At 43.0% G+C, this 20968-nt stretch overlaps 1 protein-coding gene across 4 annotated transcripts in view; it reads right to left on the bottom strand.

Moving 5' to 3' along the window:
* Positions 1-1271: 1271 nt before the first annotated feature.
* Positions 1272-20968, bottom strand: part of AP3B2 (adaptor related protein complex 3 subunit beta 2) — a 79827-nt gene continuing 60130 nt past the window's right edge. For all 4 annotated transcript variants that reach the window (XM_083183709.1, XM_083183708.1, XM_083183706.1 and 1 more), the window contains exons 20-27: positions 19328-19517; positions 18032-18104; positions 17066-17172; positions 16692-16923; positions 14513-14597; positions 11391-11488; positions 8954-9092; positions 1272-4026 (exon numbers count right to left, since the gene is read on the bottom strand). In XM_083183709.1, the coding sequence (XP_083039835.1) occupies positions 3876-4026; positions 8954-9092; positions 11391-11488; positions 14513-14597; positions 16692-16923; positions 17066-17172; positions 18032-18104; positions 19328-19517 (1075 nt within the window). In that variant the 3' untranslated portion in view covers positions 1272-3875. The remainder of the gene's footprint in view (positions 4027-8953; positions 9093-11390; positions 11489-14512; positions 14598-16691; positions 16924-17065; positions 17173-18031; positions 18105-19327; positions 19518-20968) is intronic.

Genomic DNA, 20968 nt, shown 5'->3' on the forward strand with positions numbered 1-20968 from the left:
GTTAATGAAAGATTTAAATCTCATGCGCCTCAGCCCAGTCTGTCATATAGCGGGCGGCAGCAGGAACTGTGTGCGCCTAGGAGGTAGCGGTAAGGCGAACTGACTGTAAAGTGAGAGATCATGTCAGAAGCCTGATACCGCACCCAGGCACAGGTTTGAACTGCGCATCCACCCGCTACCAGCCATTGTTATATTTGCAGATTATTGAAATATCCAATACCCCACTAACAAGGGTATAATCCCTGCATTGGATATACGCGGCAAGGTTGACAGCTGAGTCAACTCCCACACCTGTCACTAACAATTATTATTACATATACCAGTGGGTGTATGACACAATAAAACACCATACTGATGTTAGTGGGAGATCAGAAAGGGGAAAATACAGAGTTGGGGTATATTATCCCCTTTTAAATTCACTTTGTGTTGTGTGATTTGTGTGTCTAATACTTCGCTACATTTTTTAACAATATAACTAATAAAGGTTACATTTTAAGTGAATCATTCTTCAGGTGCATCACCCAGCGTCACACCTTTCTCTTTTTTGTAAATTTACATCTCAGCATGCCTTTCATCAGTTTAAGCATGGCCAAATAGCAGCTGGAGGGCAATTTATTACCCAGCCCTGAGATACAGGCATAATCACACACTGAATATAGGCATGCTGCATATGTGTCCACATACATCTATCCTCCATGCGATACACCCAATGTGCGCGCTCTGTGTGACTTTCTATCCATGAGTGTATATGCATCCTTTTGTAAAACTAAGTAAATGGGCCACTGAGTAAAGTATGTCTAACTTAGCATTTTATATGCAGATACAGCCGAATATAGGCATTCCACATATAATGTTAATCAGTAGAAGCTGCTTGTGCATCATGTTCAATCCATTTTTCGAATAAGATACATTTTGTTGGAAAAAGTAGCAAAAAAGATGCCTGCTGCTTCCAAGTCATGCAATGGCATGGGGCGACGTGACTAGAAGAGCTGTTTAACGTGAAAGGAGGCTACATGTACATAGACACATCTGTATGTATCACCCAATAGTGAAAAATGTAACTCTGACAGAGACGATAAGAGCAACAATTCCTCTAAATACGATAATATTAAAATAAAAACCTAAATTATTAGGGTATAATAAATGAGCACATTTTAAAGTAGTAAATATATACATAGTATGACATAGGCAGACAGAGGTAGACAGGGGGTACATTAAACAAGTTAACATACTTGATGACAGAAATCTGCTGAAAAAATGTTCATGACACATTTGTATGTTCACATTGGACTTTATTAAGTGTCAACAAAAATGAATAAATAAATGTAATTACTTACACTGGAAACAGTACAATACACTGGACTAGAAGGCAGTAAGAAGCCACTCAAGTCACTTCAGGAGCAATAATCTACAACTGTTACACTGTAACATCTAATCAGTGAGCTGCATCAACCATTGCTTATTATCATTAACATACAGTAGGTGTCTACACAGCCACTCACATAGGAGGTCACACTCAAACGGAGAAACGGCACCTGGCATAGGGCCGATAATGTGTCTAAAGATGCACCAGATGCAGCATATAGTGTCACTGTGGCCCTTATTCAGATCTGATCGCAGTACAAATTTGTTTGGAAAATGGGCAAAACCATGTGCACTGCAGGTGGGGCAGATGTAACACGTACAGAGAGAGTTAGATTTGTGTGAGTTATTTTGTTTCTGTGCAGGGTAAATACTGGTTGCATTATTTTTACACTGCAATTTATATTTCAGTTTCAACACACCCCATCCAAATTTAACTCTCTGCTCATGTTACATCTGCCCCACCTGCAGTGCACATGGTTTTGGCCATTTTTCAAACACATTTGTACTGCAATCAGATCTGAATAAGGGCCTGTGAGTGGGCACGTCAGTACTTTAACATTCGTATGCATTGGAATTAGCATAAGAATACAGACATGACTGCAGCAAGGACAGCCATAACTGCGTCTGACTCAGACCCTGGTTGGTCTGCACAATGATTGCCCATTGTATGAGGCTAGCATTAGCGTCTCCTGCTTACATCGTTAAGTGTTACTTACTGTACATAGCCTTGATCCAATTTCCCCCAAGTAATATGTTTACTAATCTATGTTTTCTCAAGGCATCTATGCTTATGTATTGTGTAAAATATTTATAGTTTATCTCGACTTTCAGCTTTTTGAATGTCTGCAGTTATTTAGGAATCTCTCATTCTGCGCATAGTTTCTTACAGGAACTCTGTACTTGCCTAAGTAGCCATTGTATACAAATTGGTTGATGGTTTCTTACTGCACATGCATCTGAGCCACACAGCAAGTTAAGTTCAATGCCAGATATACAGAGGAATTACTCCTCGCAAAGTGAAGGATGGAAACCAGCGTTTGGGTATGATAATGGGCAGTGGTCAGATAAATGCAGGAGTGTCATTGCCGTTCAGACGGCTTTTTCTGAATGTGCATAAATTACAAGTTGAGATCGTACTTGCTACAGGAAAGCCCTCAGCGTACCAGGAGAGCAGCTCGGCCTGCACATTTGAAGAGGATCTCAGAATCTGCAACATGACCCCAAATTGCGACGATGATACCAATGACCAATCATGCCGATGCTCATGTAGACAGGGCCGGCGCCACCACTAGGCAGGATTAGGCATGTGCCTAGGGCGCCGGCCACTGGAGGGCGGTAGTCGGGAGCAGGGACCCCCCTTCCCCCCCAGTGGAATGACTTGGCGGCATCCCGGCCGCCCACCCGCCACCCCAACACCGCCGTTGTGCACAGGGACCCCCACGGATTAAGGTGAGTGGCTGCTGTCACTCCCCCCCCAGCAACTTCGGCGGCCGCCACAGCATTGCCCCCCTCCCCCCGGTGGAATGACTTGGCGGCATCCCGCCCGCCCACCTGCCGCCTCAACCCCGCAGTGGAGCAATGCAGCAACAGCAGCCGCATCGCACCCGGCAACCCAAGCCACCACTCCCCCAGTGAAGTGACCTCATCACCCCCACCCCTGTAGCGGCGCGGCATCGCAAAGCCCCCCCTCCGGAAGATTATTCACTACTGCGTATGTGCAAAAGGTTCTGAAAAACCCGCTACAGTGCATGCATTACACAGAATGCACGCTATAAATGAGCGTATTTAGAGAGTGTTGCAGGCACGTCAATATAAGTGACAGCATTCAAACAGAGGAGGCTGTAGTCATACTGAGAAACCGCTCCTGCCACAGGGCTGGTGCAAGTGATGGCGATGTATAAGGATGCACCAATCGGCATTACAGTGTGCTCGGGAGCTAAAAGTGGGCATCTCAGTCTTTGCACATACAGCCACCCAGATATACACAAGGGAAGGAGTTTGTGGCTGCACCTGCATAATCTAACCTAGCAGCGGTCACCAGTGCTGTGTGCATGCAACTCAGAAGACGGCCCAATAGTTCTGTAATCATAATAACTTGGATACATAAAGATATGGAATAATTGCCATAATCAGTATCAGTCATATTTAATAGGTAACTAGCTTGTAGAATAATGATCAGACAGAGGCAGAAGAATATTCATGCCATACACATTTAATGCTTTGGTTTCATTATTGCAAATGCTTGCTGTCTTTATAAAGATTCCCAGAATGAAGTGGCTTTATAACCAAGGAGCTGACCTTTGCTGAGTACCTCATCACTAATTTAGGGATGTCGCAGACTATAGTTACCGAGTTTTGTGGAGAAAACTTATTACATTGATAACGCTGCTGTGTTATCAGCAGTGAAAAAAATAGCAGATGCCATACATTATATCAGTCTCTCAGAGCACTTGTGTCATTGGTTACACCAGTGTCACAAGGTCACTTTGTGTATCAAGTATCCGGAAACATCACTGTGTCAGTGACTGCACAATGTCCTTTGCTAACATGGTGGCAATCACCATTTTCTCGCTATTGATGGTCAGTAGTGCTGAATCAGCTTCCCTCAGAGTTAAAGTCACTAGGACCAGAGTTCCACTGGTCACCGTCTTAGCAGCAAACCTAGAAAAGTAAAACAGTAAATTAATAAGAAGTAAATAAATACTACACAAGGCGGTCTCTAATGATATAAAAACAGATTTGCAGAATATTGTATGTTAGCAGGAGTGTTACATGCAGGGGCACATTAAAGACTTAATGCATATATATCAAGCTTGTAGGTTTAGTACATCTCCCCCTGCATCTGAAGTAAAACACTATGAAAGATAAGAATTCATTTGCTGTGAACATGTAATGTAATTGGTCCCCTGTGCATTAGATTTGTTTGCGTCTGCACATGCCGTAGGGGTGTGAGCAATTTTAACCCCTTCATGACAGAGCCAGTTTTTGCCTTCCTGACAGAGCCCTTTTTTTCAAATCTGGCATGTATCACTTAAGTGGGGATAACTTTTTTTTGCTTTTACTTATCCCAGTGATTTTGAGATTGTTTTCTCGTGACACATTGTACTTCAAGTTAGTGGTAAATTTTCGTCGATACAGTCTGTGTTTTTTTGTGAAAAATACCAAAATGTCGTAAAAAAATGGAAAATTTTGCGATTTGCAAAATGTTAAATTTTCTGCTTGTGAGACAAATAATCTTACCACTCAAAATAGTGAATAACTAACATAGACCATATGTCTACTTTATGTTGCCATCATTATTTCAACCTCATTTTCATTTTTTTGGACACTAGGAGGCTTAAAATATGAATAGCAAATTCTCAAATTTTCAAGAAAATTTCAAACTCTGATTTTTTTAGGGACCAGGTCAGTTATGATGTGACTTTGAGTGACTTGTATGTGAGACACCCCCATAAATGATGCCATTTCAAAAACTGCACCCCTCACAGTATTCAAAACAGCATTTTGGAAGTTTGTTAACCCTTTAGGTGTTTCACAGGAATTAAAACAAAGTGTAGGTGAAATTTCAAAATTTCATTTTTTTTGCAGATTTGCAATTTTAATACATTTTTCTAAGGAACACAGTAGATTTTACTAGAGAAATGTGACTAAAAATTGATTCCCCCAATTCTTTGGTTTTCATAAATATCCTATATGTGGCCCTAGTGTGCACGGTGACCAAACCACAGGTAATACACATAATAGAAGGAGCACCTACTTGATTTTGGAGCCTCCTTTTTATGAGATTATTTTTTAGGCACAATGTAGGTTTCTAGGCACCATAAGATGCTAAAAGTTAGGTACCCCCCCACAAGTGACCCCATTTTGCAAACTACACCCTTCAGGGAATTCATCTAGGGGTATAGTGTACATTTCAAACCCCCAGGGGTTTCACCAATTGTGGTACAACTGGGCAGTGAAAATGAAAAAAAAAATAATTTTTCATTTTCACAGCTCAGTTGTATCAAAATTGGTGAAACCCCGGGGGGTTTGAAATGTACACTATACCCCTTGATGAATTCCCTGAAGGGTGTAGTTTGCAAAATGGGGTCACTTGTGGGGGGGTTCCACTGTATGGGTGTTTCGGGGGTCATTCAACCAGAATCTGTGCTGCAAAATCCAAAAATCACTCCTTCCCTTCTGAGTCCTGCCATGCACCCAACTGGTATTTTTTGGTCACACATGAGGCATTGCCGTACTCGGGAGAAATTGGGGCACAGATTTTGGGGTGCTTTGTCTCCTTCATTCCTTGTGAAAATGAAAAATTTTGAGCCAGATCTGCATTTTTGTGTAAAGAAATGTAATTTTTTACAGAAAAATGCAGTTCTGGCTCAAAATTTTTTATTTTCACAAGGAATGAAGGAGACAAAGCACCCCAAAATCTGTGCCCCAATTTCTCCCGAGTACGGCAATGCCTCACGTGTGACCAAAAAATACCAGTTGGGTGCATGGCAGGACTCAGAAGGGAAGGAGTGATTTTTGGTGGTGGAATGAATGGTGGGTGCTATGTCGCATTAGCAAGACCCCCGAAGCACCAATACAGTGGAACCCCCCCACAAGTGACCCCATTTTAGTCACCAGCTTTGGGAGGGGGGCTGGCGCTGCGGCTGGCGGGGGGGTGGGAGGGGTGCTGGTGCTGCGGCAGCCGGGTGGGTGGGAGGGGGGCTGCCGGGTGGGAGGGGGGGGGGGGGGCTGGCGATCGGTGCGGTATATACACACACACACACACACACACACATATATATATATATATGTGTGTATCTATATATATATATATATATACACATATATATACACACACATATATATATATATATATATATATATATATATATATGTGTGTGTATATATATATATATATATATATATATATATATATATATATATAGTTTTTCAGTGCATATATTTGAATTTTTAACCTTTTCTGCAGCTTGATGCTGCTGCTGCTGCGGGGGGGAGGGGGGAGGAGGTCAGCGCTGCGTGCGCTTCAGACGCTCCGGGGGAGCCGGGGGAGCTGCTGCTGCTGCCGGGTGAGTGCCCGGCGGGTTGGAGGGGGGGCTGCACATCGGAGGTGATCGGTGCTGTACTTGACAGCACCGATCACCACCGATCCCTGTGTTACCGAGCGGCTTAGCCGCCGGTAACACAGGAAACGCTGTGAATGGCTGTTCAGATTTGAACAGCCAATCACAGCGATCGCCGACCGGGGGGGGCACCCCTGCCCCCCCTGGGCGGCGAGGGGGGATGTCTGCTGTCAGGGACAGCAGACATCACCTAACTGTCACTGCGTCTCTAGACGCAGTGACAGTTAGAAGTCATGACGTATATATACGTCATGTGTCGGGAAGTACTTCCCGACCATGACGTATATATACGTCAAATGTCGTGAAGGGGTTAAGCGAATTCAGCCCAGCAAAGGGTGCAAGATTGGCTTCATTTGGGTGCCGTTTTCAGCATTTATATGGTACCCAAATGGCACCTCACACCCTTTGGCGCTAATAGGATTAACCCCAATGACTATTTTGAGGTAAAGTAAGGATTCACAACCATTATCTTGGGACATCAGAGCTCAGCTGAAATGGCTATGCCTAGTGTCCCATCATTGAATGTAACAATAAACAGGATAATAAGCCTGAGGTAACACAGTGGTTCTTAACCTCGGTCCTCAAGTACCACCAACAGTGCATGTTTTCCAGGTCTCCACACAGAATCACAGGTGAAGTAATTAGCTCCACCTGTCATCTTTTAAAATATGTCAGTGAATAATGAGTGCACCTGTGCACCTGCAGGGTGACCTGGAAAACCTGCACTGTTGGGGGCACTTGAGGTCCGAGGTTGGGAACCACCTAGGTAACATACAATTCCTGTGTTTTTGTTGCTGTTGCAATCACCCCAGTGTTCAGCATAGGTAACACACCACTCATTTGATTTTAGGATAGACATGATTAAGAAAAGGGCAACACATCTAAGTAAGATTATTTAGCACTCTTTAACACGGCAAGCAGACACTACCTTTTACATGTGGGTTCTGCGTCTGGACCATGTGTCTCACTGTATCAGGAGAATAGCTAATTAGCACAAAGGCAAGTATAAAACACTAAAATGATATCTGCAATGCATTTATATTCAAATGCTGAATCCAAGTTCCAGAGCATTTTATGGCAAGTCCATGGAACCTCCTATTCCCCGTGCTATTAATTTGGGACAATTGATTAACCATTGACTTACAAAAGTATTATGCTAAAGATTGTTTGTTAATGCCATACAGTATATGGTGACCATAATTAATTATATTTTTGTTCATCCATAAAGTTGTCTTACTGGGACAGTGAAAGGTAAAGTTTACAGTTAGAGCACTTGGACTAATAACCTTGTGATTGCCAACGTTGATGTGAGAGACCATTTAAATATATTCGCTAAAAATGCCAGCGATGCTCACATTGACGGTTCTTTTTTTGGCGAGCGAACGATGATGCTATTTTGAAAGCGGCTAACGGAATTTGTGTAAGCTGTGGCCGCAAAGATGAGGCAGTACCGATCGTTCTATTTACTATTTGCTTCCATTAATTGTTCATCCTGCTAGATGTTTATATAAGCTGTTCCCTGGATAACTGCCTCTAGTGGTCCTTTCTACCAGGATAAATAAGACATGGATGTATTCATGCAGTACATATCCTACATGTTTAGTTCCCTTGTATGGCTTTCCACACATTTTGACCTTTGTACTGGGCTCAAGATGGTTGCCTTGCCTGGAATGCCCAAGAGTTGGATTAAAAATACTTAGAAATAATGGTATGTGCACTGTAATGTATGGACACTGCATATGTATGGGCACCCCATTTTGTATCTCTTCTATGTGTTATCATGGTAACAAGCTCAAAATGGCGGCCTCATCTGGTACCGTTTCATGGGTGGGTTATGCAACCTGTGGGACTTAATAATAATGGTGGCACCAACCCTGCGTTAAGTTCCCTGTGCCCGTTATGTACACTTTTTTTGGTTTGTTTTCTTCAGCCTCTAATGCTAAACCTCTGTGCTAAGTTTCTGGTATTTGTAAAGCGACCTTAAGTCCTGCTGGAAAAAAGTATTATATAAATAAAATTATTATTATTATTTCAGGTGCCCCGATCGGGAATGTTCGAACCAGTTCGGGGAAGTGGGCGTGCTTGGGTGTTTGGGCGCTCATGTGTTCAGGCACCTGAATGCCCGAGTGCTCCCGAGCGACCCTGAACTTCCGGGGGAGTGCTCTGCAGTGGCGAGTGATCGGTGGTGGTGGCATGGAATGCCTGGCATCAGCGACGGGGAGTGCCTGGGGGACAGGTAAGTGGGAGGGCAGGGCAATGGGGGGGGGTTGCTACTAGAAGGTGGTGTGCACTTTAACGATTGTAGTGAGCCCATGAGGGTTGTCTCATTTGGTGAGTTTTGAATTAAAACTATATAAACTGCAGTCCTATGAGCAAAGAATTAGCAACTTATGAAGTGAATTCACACAATTCATTTAATAATGAATACTGACAGAAAAATGCATATGACTATGTAGACACGGTACCTGTATTCTTTATCAGCACCGCATGGGACACGGTTCATGTTAGCCGCAGATATGACTCGCTGCACAATGACGTGGTCACTGTTATATTTCCCAGACACTGACAACCGCTCTGTGATCTCATTCATACCAGTGAGTTTACCTACATTACAGGATGAGAGTGTTACTATGCAACCTACACAAACCAATTTACTCTGCAACCTACACATTTATGACTAAGATGGCCAGATGTACGAAGCTTGAAAAAGTGATAAAATGGAGAGTGATAAACCACCAGCCAATCAGCTCCTACCTACCATGTTGCAGGCTGTGTTTAAAAAATGACAGGTAAGGGCTGATTGGTTGGTTGTTTATCACTCTTCATTTCATCACTTTTCAGGGCTTAGTACATCTCTCTCCCAATCTGCTGAATTTTCGACAGATAACAAGCCTGGGGTGCCCGCAGAAGCCAGATTTACGGCTCGATGCAATTATCCATGCAGCTAGCTTCATGTGTATAGCTGTACCAACCACTGTTTTTTTATCTGCTGCCACAACTTTCACCATTACCTTTGAATGATACATCATTCCCATGCTTGGGACGAAAATATCAGTCGAAAACAGGCATACTTTGTCATATGCACACCTAAAGCTGGGTACACAGTGAGACAATATGTACCAGGACAAAATGGCATCCAACAGGCCCGCCATATTATTACCATGGTGCATATTACAACAGGTAATGAAGGAAGGAGCAACATATCACTCCTTCCTTTATTAGCATAACACCATGTCACTAGCATTGTCGTACATTTGCCCAGAATCGCTAGAAACCATTGACACTCGCATATCGGGCATACACAGTCAGCTATAGGCCCAATATGTTCTTCCGATTCAGCTGGTAATGACATATCGAGCTGATAATGTCTCAGTGTGTACCCAGTTTAAGATTACCACACAAGTCTGGCTGTACTCCCACATCACAAAACAAACCTCTTGCGGTTGTCCTCAAGGCAGCTGTCCAGATAACACCCAAAAATGCCTATTATAAACGAGGACTAACATCCATAAAGGGGCTTTTGCATGTGTATGTATAATGCGGAACATAATACTGTTAGATGTGTCCGCTTAAGGATCAGGCCCAAAATTAGATGGAAAATACTGTATATCCCTATATATTTTATGTTAGACATTAAGGGGCCAATTCATAGGTGTTGCCACCTCTGTCTTTCTACAGCTGTGTGAAAATATGCTGCAGTAGCTGTCTTGTGTAAATCCACGCCTCCAGCCAGCTTCTCTGATCCACTGCTGCATCCAAAAATGCAGCATTAGATCATCTTTTTGAACCTCAGGCATCTGAGTATCCATCAGGTGTTATGGGTGTCTGCTGAACTCATTCTGCCAGGGGCCAGTGAAGCTGCTTCCAAGGACACAGCAACTAACTACAACACACCCAGAAATCAGGGCCGACAATGTCAGCTGAAGTTCTTGGGGCACTGTGACCATTGTCGTGGAAACAGATCCTGTTTATGTGTGTTAATATTGTAGTAATGTCCATCTCTGAAGCAGTTCCTGACTCACAGATATCCCCATTTATTGAAGGGACATTGGGCTTAATTCAAACCTGACTGCAAAGCACCTTTTTTTCTCAATCAGACAAAACCATGTTGCACTGCAGGTGGGGCAGATGTAACAAGTGCAGAGAGAGTTACATTTTGGGGGATAATTTTGTTTCTGTGCAGGGTAAATACTAGCTTCGTTATTCTTACACTGCAATTTAGATGTCAGATTGAACATTTTGACATTTTGAGAAAAAAGGTGCTTTGCAATCAGTTATGAATTAGGCCCGTTATTCTTACATAAAACAAAAGTATGCCAATGGGAAATGTTTTTAAAAATCTGTACAGCTTAGATAGAAGAGAGTGTGAGCACAGACAGTGACAATTTGCCAACTGGCGGCACTGCCCTTTGAAGTCTATAAAGGAAGAAGCTGTATAGCAGTATATTCTGCATTACCGCATTACCGCATAACATATGTGCTGATGTAGTGTTAACTATTTATTGAAAGCGAACTCTTCTTACTGAATAAACAGTATATTCTATTGATATAATTTTTAGTGTGACAGAAACATTTCACAGATTGAACGAAACATTACTGTATGAACTACTTGTTATTAACATGTCATCATTTTTAATGAAATATCTGTGAGACAAGGAGTGCCCTCATTCAGACATTGTAACCTTACAAAACATACTTTCCTATTAGATTTAATAATATTTCCATATAATACTCATTCATGATATAAAATTGAACATACTAGAACATTTTGTTTGATCCTTCAAAGAAATAGAAAGCATCTCAGTGTAAATACTAATCCATCATCTTTCCTCCATCGCATTGCCTTTAATCTAGCTGCTGCTTTGTAGTCTTTGCCGCCCTTCCCTTCTCGCCATAACTCACCCTGCTCTCTCTTGAACTCATTTTCACTCATAAAAACAGGTTCCATTAATTCTCCCACCGGTGGCTGGATGGACACATAGAACTGACGGGTGTGTGTGCTGCAAAGGGAACACAATGGATATTTTCTTCATATTAGTATTATGCAATTATATATATATATATATATATATATATATATATATATATATATAACCAAATATCCCCACAACAGCCTGTGATCAAGTGGTAACATGTACACTTCGCACTCCATCTCATCGTCAGCCATGTAACACTAAAGCAGCACGATGCCTTCACAAAACCTCTCCCACCAATTAGAACGTAATTAGCATAACGCTTGTACTTGTAATGACTTCCTCAAATATGGGATTATTCATCAAGGTGATCTGGAGCCTGATTCAGGGCCAGATGTATCAAACTTGAAAAAGTGATAAAGTGGAAAATGATAAACAACCAGCCAATCAGCTCCTGCCTGTCATTTTTCAAACCCCGCCTGTAACATAGCAGTTAGGAGCTGATTGGCTGGCCATTTATCAACCTCCATCTTAACACTTTTTGAAGATTGATACATCTGGACCTCAGAGTTGTTAGCTGATGTGCAAATTCGCAATCCGTAAAAATGAGTACCCATGCGTACAGCTCGTAGCGCACATGTGTGAGACAAAATAACGGCAGAAATTACAAAAGGATCTAATCGCAATACCCTTACAATTTAACAGACAGGAAGCCAGTATTTGGGGGGAAGACAACTGCCGAGTGTCTGAAAATATGCAGGCATGCCCAGGCAATTTAAGGGAGGGTGTGACGTCAGCGCCAGCCTGGATTGAATCTGTTGCAGAGTTGGGAGAGGGTCACACTTACTCCCATGTGCACAGACTGGAAAAATTATTCGGATGGATTATCACGGCTCCCATCGCATGCCATATTTAGTGGCATGCGAAGGCATGCGATGGGATGCGATTTTTGCCGGTTTTAACGTTTTTGACAAAATCGCATGCGATTTGATCACATGCGATCGCATGCGATTTTTAACAGAAAAGCATCCAAATGCATTGAAATTAGTATGAAACATGTTCAATGGCCCCCAAATGGCATTTTTGAGGCTGTACCACCCCCACTAACAATGCGAACCTGAAGCGTGGCGAGCGCAGCGAGCCCGCAAGGGGCGGCGGTACGTGTCCTACGACCTTTTCATACCCCCACTATCCACGTCGGCGTGGAGTTGACAATAGAAAGTGTGGCGAGCGCAGCGAGTCACCGAGCCTGAAGCGTGGCGAGCGCAGCGGACACCTGTGAAGCCCGCGAGGGGACGCTGCGCTCGCCACGCTTCGGGCTCGGTGGCTCGCTGCGCTCACCACACTTTCTATTCTCAACTCCACGACGACGTGAATAGTGGGGGTATGAAAAGGTCGTAGGACGCGTACCGCCGCCCCTCGCCATGCTTCGTGTTCGCGTTGATAGTGGGGGTGGTACAGCCTCAAAAATGCCATTTGGGGGCCATTGAACATGTTTCATACTAATTTCAATGCATTTGGATGCTTTTCTGTTAAAAATCGCATGCAATGTGATTTTTTCATGTGCGATGCCCATCGTGGGAGCCGTGATACTCACAAGTACCAATGATTCAATGATTTGGAAATTGCATATGGTTGCATTCACCAGCAGATTTGCACAGGGTGGGTTTTCTTTCTGTCTGTGCAGTGGCTAACTACTCGCAGTCATCTGCAACTTTGCAGATGAGCGATCAGGTCTAAATCAAGCCCCTGATCCGTTAAAACATGCAGAAACAGAACATACTGCATGTGTCCTGTATTTTTAAGTTACTGTACATATCAATTCTCCATTGATGTACACTAGTATAGGGATATAGAAATTGTACAATTCTATAAGCTTCAAAAAACTGAGTTAGCACGCTAAGCTCTTTCCTATAATAAGAAGATCCAGATTGTGAAGGGGAATTCATCTGGATCCCTCTGCCTCCTTTGGCCCTCGTCCATGGTCCCATATGTACAGCAACACTGTTGGACAAAAAATAGCTATGGAGACAGCTACATCCAATCAGGAGTGAGCTCAGTCCTGCTTGGTTGAAGGGATACCCATTCCCTGAGTAGCAAGGGAGAGTCACCTGTATATACACACAGGCAGCTTCTTAAGTTCTGGGTTTGGGTTTTGCATTTCATTGAACCCCTTGCAGCCCTATCGGAGAAAAGGACAGACCTGCGGGGGAGTGGGTGGCAAGGTGAGTATGTATGTTTGTGTGCATAAATGGGTCTATGCATGTATGTTAAGAAAGCTCTACTGTTTTGGTGTATGTGTGTAATTATTGTAACATTGGGCATGCTGTGAGACAATTCCAAGCGGGCCCTCTAATGCCCCACATGCTGGGACTTGTGGTTCTCCAAGTCCCTGCATGTGAGGGAGGCTTCCTGGGACTTATTGTTCCACAGCACACCCCAATGTTACACAATTTTTAACCACAAAATAATCAGCCCGACGTCCACCACCCAGGGGCGCTGGAGACAGCTCCGGGCATCAGCCCTTGATGTCTGAAGCCTGGGGGGGGGGGGGGGGGTGAAACACCTTTATTGGGAGGGTCCCCACTACCCCAGGTACCCTGTCCAGGGGGTTTCAGCCGAGGGACCTTGTGTAAAAACTGTCCCCTGGCTGTGGAATGACACTGGTTGTTGAAGCCTGGTGCTAGTTAAAAAATACTTGGGACCCCCTACTTTTTTTGTCCCCATATTTTTGGAACCAGGACCGGTCTAAGAGCCAATTTCTTAAATACGGGAGTACCCCATCACTTTTCCCACGCATATTTGGGAAACCAAGACTAGCTCAATGAGCACGGGGCTGATTATGCTGGGGGGAGGGAGGGGGGGGGGGGTTAACCAAAAAAACCACACACTCCAGCTCCAGCTAAAAAAATTGCACTTTCGGGAGATCTGGTGCTTCTTATTGGGTGATCCTAACTTTATCGAGGATGACAGGATGCTGCCCAAAGTCTTGAGTTTTATTACTCTGTTTGTTTCCAAAAGTAAAGCGCTATATAAATAAATGTAGATAATCAAATCTTAATATTTTTAGTAGTAATAATAATAATAATATTAATAATAAATTGTTCTAACCAGAGCTGGAAGTTGGCAGCTTGCGTGGAGTCACTGAAATCAATGCCCAATATAACAGTGGTACTTTCTCCAGGAGGCAATAATTCTAAAGGATAAAAAGAGAGAATAGATTTTGTAACATGTAATGAGGAATCCGGATCCACTTATGGTCTGGGCCTGATTCAGATGTGCTTGGAGTTGCTATCATTACTGCTTACATGGAAGCAAAAGCGATAGCACTAATATGGTAATGCGGCAGTAGGCATTATGTCTCCTGCTGCATTACTGATCTGAACTGTGTCCAAGGATGCAGTACCGGATCTTCCCCCGGCACCACTGAACGATTTGTGGTACCTGAGCTGCACGACGTAAAGACCAGGAAATCTCAGAAGAAGAAGATCTCTGGCCTCTTCCCTCCCCCAAATAGCGGCAGCAAGGCTCTGGTTTCACAAACGCAGCCTATCACTGACAGTCTGTGCAGTCCCTGTATCATTTGTTGCAGGATCCATTCATGTACATTTGCAGAGAAATGAACATTGGTAATTTTCACATCATGGTGCAACTCCAACCACATCTGAATCAGTCCCTTGGTACATTGTGTAACATTTGTTCACTCAGAGGTGGACACTGCGACGTCCATCTTTATGCTGTACAGCCTTAATGTGCAAGGACTGAGATGCCGATTTTCTGAATCTTTTCATACTCAAACACTTCTTGGTGCGTTTATAGATGCCACCATTGGTAGCACCATTGAAACTTGCCCCCTCCCAATGCTAGGTGCAGAGTCTCTGCCAGAGTATGGTCTCCAATGTGAGCAATTTAACATCTATGTCCTCTCTGATTATTTTTTTATCTGCCTATGTGCAGTTCTAAAGTATTAAGCTGGCCATACACCTAAAGATTGATTGTCAGATCTGGCTGGATGGAACAAAAACCGGGTAATATCTGAATGACAGTTTGTCAGGTTTCCAGCATTTCGAAGCAAATGGTCAACTGTCATTTGCTCTCATCCGTTACCAGGTTTTTGTTCCAACCAGCCAGATCATACAATAAATCTGTAGGTAAATGGCCAGCTTGTCAGATGTCCAATAGCTGCTTGACGTTCATGCAGTGGATCTGATGCTGTGAAACTTACCGTTCCATTTATCAATAAGCTTTAGCAATTTAAAACTTGTTGCATATGATAAAAGGCACTCAAGCCATTCGGCTCCCAATTGGCTGTGGCACCGTTCATCACAAGCAACAATTATATAAGTAGCTAAATCTCCTTGATAAATAAGCAAGGGGGGCTACTACTACTACTGGGCCCCCAGCTCCTTGCCCACCCGCAGGTTCCATCCAAGGTGCTCCCTCAAGTCTTCCCTCCCACCCGACCACTCATACTCTGCTCAGTGGGTGAAGTTACTGCACTGTAAGTAATTCCCTCAGTATCAGGCCCTTCTCAAATAATAATTTCATATAGTGGGGCAGATTTACCAATGAGTGATATTCCTGCAATTTATCAATTAACTGACTGACTGGTGCTTTATTAATCATTCATTACGAGAAATTGTTAAGTCTGCACCTAGTTTTCAATAAATAAAATGAGGATTGGCAAAGTGAGAAATACCACACCAGGCAATAGCTCTGCTTTTCATGCTGACCAGGACCCACCCTGTTTATCCACCCCAACTTTGTTGCTACCAAGCTAGGGCATGATTGCTGGTGCTGTGAACACTTTGTGGGGAAGTTTTTTATTTAATATTTAACAACTACATTTAAAATGAACCAGTCCTTGAGGCTCAGCATATACCTGTAGACACATCATTTAAAAAAAAAAAAGTGAACTAGGCCCAGTTTGTGATTTAGAATCTGTTCTGTCCATAAAACATTGCATCACAATTATAGGTTGTTTGAAGACACTGCAAGCAATGAAAGCAAATGCTAATATGTCCTGCTGCAGTCTGTACAGTACATTTGTTTTTTTTTTGTCAGGAATGGAAGAACATAAATATACAGGGATTCCCTTTAGCTAAAGATGGTCTTTACAATAAAATAGGAATTTTGCAGCGGCAGAGTGAAAAAGTAACTGCAACAAGACAGGTTCCTTCTTAACTCTTAAGAGGAGGTTTTTGCTTAGTAAGGTATACTAGACTACATAATGAGATTTCATGTAACGTTGTATATAGAATGCTGAAACTGTGCATTAATCCCAGCTTACCTATTTCCTGGAACTCCTGCATCCTCATCCCCGAAAGCAACTTGGGGTCACATATACGGATATTCCGCACCTCGTTCTCAGAGTTATTGGAGATCTGCATTTGTACGGACACCATCCGATGGTCTGGAGTGAAGGGCTGGCGACTGAATATATATTCCACTGAGATACCCTCCCCTGTCATACGGTGTAGCAACTCAAAGGTCCGCACGGAAGAGAATATTGGACTAATTACCTGTCAGGACAAAAATGTGGAGATATTATTATTATAAACAGGAATGATAATGGTGGGAGTTGTATAGATTTGTGTGAGATTTCCTGTTATTGTAGTAAAGTTGCATAAATTGTTAATGATGTAACATTAAGTCCCTACTTACGGTGGGGGTCAGAGACGTATCAGTTAAAGATAATCCTTCCAGGTCAGTCACCAGTCTGGATGAGCCGATGCTTCTTGAAGTTAACAGTGGAACAGAGGGGCTAGAGACTATAAAGATAAACATTACATAAGTCTTTCATGACCCAATGCATCCACACACCACACCTCACACTTATCTAAAAAAAAAAAGACTCGGACAACTGAAATTGGGGTGAATGGGATCGGCTTTTTATTTTCTGAAAGAGGGCGGCCTATTTAAACTAGCTACAAAGATTTACTTTTAACTATCTATGGTGGCGAGGTCAGAACGCATTAAAATTAAATTTAGGGCCATCTGCCCAGATGAACAAGGACTGACCATCTGCTGAGTCCTTGTCCATGAATACTATGTAAAAATCATTGAAAATAAAATTTCGGTCCATCAAGGTAATACGGTAACAACTCAACTAAAGCGACTCAAGGGGCCCACCTGGCTCGGTGATGCCCCTGAAGGAAAAACTGTTACCACGCCCACGTCACTTTCTCCAAAGGAGTTGCACCTCAAGGGAAACAAATTACAAAAAGGTTTATCAATGATAATAACCTAGCCACCGTTCTGAAACCGGCCGCCTCAAAAAGCTGACACACTAAATGAATGAAATGCAAACAAAAACCTTTCACTTAGGGTGAGAGGCGGGCAACGATTGAAATCAAAGAGGCAGAAGCTTCTAGAATCTCCCATAATCCTTGCTTCTAATCCTGCCCCTAAACAGTATTAACCAATAAAACACTACAGCTTAACAACCAATCCCTCTTTCAAAAACAATATACCCCATCCTGTGTTGCCATGTCAGCATAGGCCACAACAGCAATTAAAAAAAAAAAACTAATTTGCTTTAATTGTGAAAATTGTAGGATAATAATAATAATAATTAACTATTTCAAGCCTCCCTGAAGTAAACCAGCATCATACCAGCATTTTACTCACAGTCATCAAGATCCAGCAATGACATCTCTTTTGACTCCTTGGACTTCTTTATTACTGGTTTGGTAACTGAAGACTGAAAAGAAAGAAAATGATCAGTCATGGCTCACGCCTAACAAGTAAAAACGTACAGATGTGTCCTCATACATTATTGCTGCATTCGTACTCTACAGCTCCTCCTGGCCCGCCATATCCTATATGACTCTACACTTACTAGTGCTGGACGTCTCTTTTTGCATCTTTTTACCTAAAAATGTGTCACATGCTGCGGCAATGCTTTGGGGCTAGTTGTGGGAGGACACATCAACAGACAGGGAATATTACATAGCTATACCGCTAATGTGTACATGCAAGGAATGTACATGCAATGGAGACACCTGCCTCCAGACTCAAAACACTAAAGGTGCGCCTGCTGGTTCACAGCAGGATCCAAGTGTGATCACAGCTCTTCCAATGGAGCCTTGCGGTACACAGTTAATCGGCTAACACCTGCAATAGGGGAAAGGATGGCTCCTGCCTTGTACTGCTCAGCCTGCGCTACAGCTAGCAACTGTGCACCTGCCACGGCTGGACTGTGAACTAGCACCCACCGATGAATGCTGATTTATGCTGCAGATGGCTGAATCCTGTGAGTATGATCCTGACACACCAGCCATTGTCACACCTTTTTATAAGGATAGGGGCGCACCTAATTCCAACTTACCCCCTGGCAACTGGGATAAATTTACACCTATGGTGCATGTATACTGTATATTAGAACCTTTATAAAGTTACATATACACTTTAGTTGTCATTACTATCACTACTCTAATATAGTCCAACTGACTATCACAGACCGTCTATCACCAGACCCCTTCCACCAGGAACAAAATACTCCAACTGCAGTTCTAAATTAGGAGGAAAGAGTAGAAGCTAAGCATGTTGTACCTGGTGGAAGGGGCCATGGATGGAAGTCACCTCAGGAGGCCTAAGCACTGTAGAAACACTATGGGCCTAATTCAGACCTGTTCACTAGGCAGCAAGCATTCGCAACCCATGGAACAGGTAAACGCCGCCTGCTGTCTGACAATCATCAAATTAATGGAACCATTAATTCAATTGTATTTATATTGCTAATACTCCCTTTGTTCTGCACCTAGGTGACTCAAACACTATTAATAATTAAGACATTGAAGGGGACTCTCCCTAACATAGGTTTTGGCTCCAGATCCATAGGCTAAGAATCCCTTATTTAGATGTTCTCATGTTAGTGAACTTGATGAAGACCTCAGCTAACCCATCACACATAATGAGACTTACACTCTTCTTCTTCGGCTCAGGCTGGGGCTCCTCCTTCTCTTCCTCATCATCATCATCCTCTTCTGAGGAAGACTCGCTGTCAGACTGACTGCTCTCCGAGCTGCTGTCCTCTGACGCTGATTTCTGGGATGTGTTTGCAGGTTTTTTTTTTCCTCTGGATGCCCCCTTCTGCTCCTGTTCACTTTCATCACTGTTAGGTGAGGAAATGGACAATATTTTAGGTACTTGTATGGCATTGTATTCCATTTAAAATTGTATACCATTGTATATGGCATACAATGGCATACAATGCAATAAGATGCAATTTTAAATTGTATATACAATCTTTAATTGTATAAGCACCTTAATAGGTGCTTACAATGTTAAATGCACCCCCACGCCACTATCAACGCCAACCCGAAGCATGGCGAGCGCAGCGAGCCCGCGACGGGCGGCGGTACGCGTCCTCTGACCTTTTCATACCCCCACTATTCACGTTGGCGTGGAGTTGATAGTGGATAGTGGGGGTATGAAAAGGTCGGAGGACACGCACCGCCGCCCCTCGGGGGCTCGCTCCGCTCCCAATACTTCGGGTTGGCGTTGATAGCACGGGTGGCGTGGGGGTGCTTTTAACATTGTAAGCACCTATTACAGTGCTTATACAATTATTTATCTTATAGGGGGCACATTTAACATTGAAAACACCCATTAGGGTGCTTATACAATTTAAAATCTTATACCATTGTATATGCCATACAATTCGATGGAATACAATTTGAAATTGTATAACATCTGCTAACATTGTATCGCATCGCATACCATCGTATGCCTTATGGTATGCGATGCGATGGGCGCCGTGATAATACACAAGTACCATATTTTATTATACATACACACACACACACATATATATACATTTTTCACACGGAACACACAGTAATATACATTTTAGCATGGTCTTCCTCATTTGGAGTAAGATGCATTCGGAACTCTGTAGATAATGTACATGTAAAAATACATTTGCAAAGAAAAAATAGCTCATTTTACACAAGCAAGAGTCACATGCGATATGCACAGAAATAGCAGTATTGCTGTGTTAGACATACATTGCGTATACTTATGCCCCAAGATACAGGTGAGATGCAAATTCACAGTGGTAGCAGGAAATGCAATCCGCACATTGCTTTACACTACATAATATAAGGGGCTATTCACACCTGATTGCAGCCCTGCCATTTTGCAGTGAGAACAATTATCGATCGACTGCACATGCGTACAGATTGTAGTGCGCATCTTTTCTGATCGCTGGCTGTTTACCCGTCCATTTTCTAGAAGTGTCAGGGAAAATGCAGCCTCGCCCAAGCGTTATCAGGGAGGGTGTGTGACCTCAGCTCCAGGCTCAATCAGCCTGTTTCTATTGCAAAGGCAGAGTAGGTTCTGGGTTACGCACAGGGTGGGTTGTGGCTATCTAATCGCAGGGTACTGCAATTTCACTGAGCAGCGATCAGGTCTGAATCAGGCCATAATGTAATGAGATAAAATATGCAGAATAGAGATTAGTGTTTTGACCATTTTATTAATAATAAACACCACACTCATATCATTTGTTTATTGCTTTAATACTTCAGTGGGAACTTTCTTTTCTGTAGCTATCTAACTGAA

This window comes from Crinia signifera, chromosome 4 (assembly GCF_055691185.1).
Source record: "Crinia signifera chromosome 4, ASM5569118v1, whole genome shotgun sequence".
Classification (NCBI taxonomy): domain Eukaryota; kingdom Metazoa; phylum Chordata; class Amphibia; order Anura; family Myobatrachidae; genus Crinia; species Crinia signifera.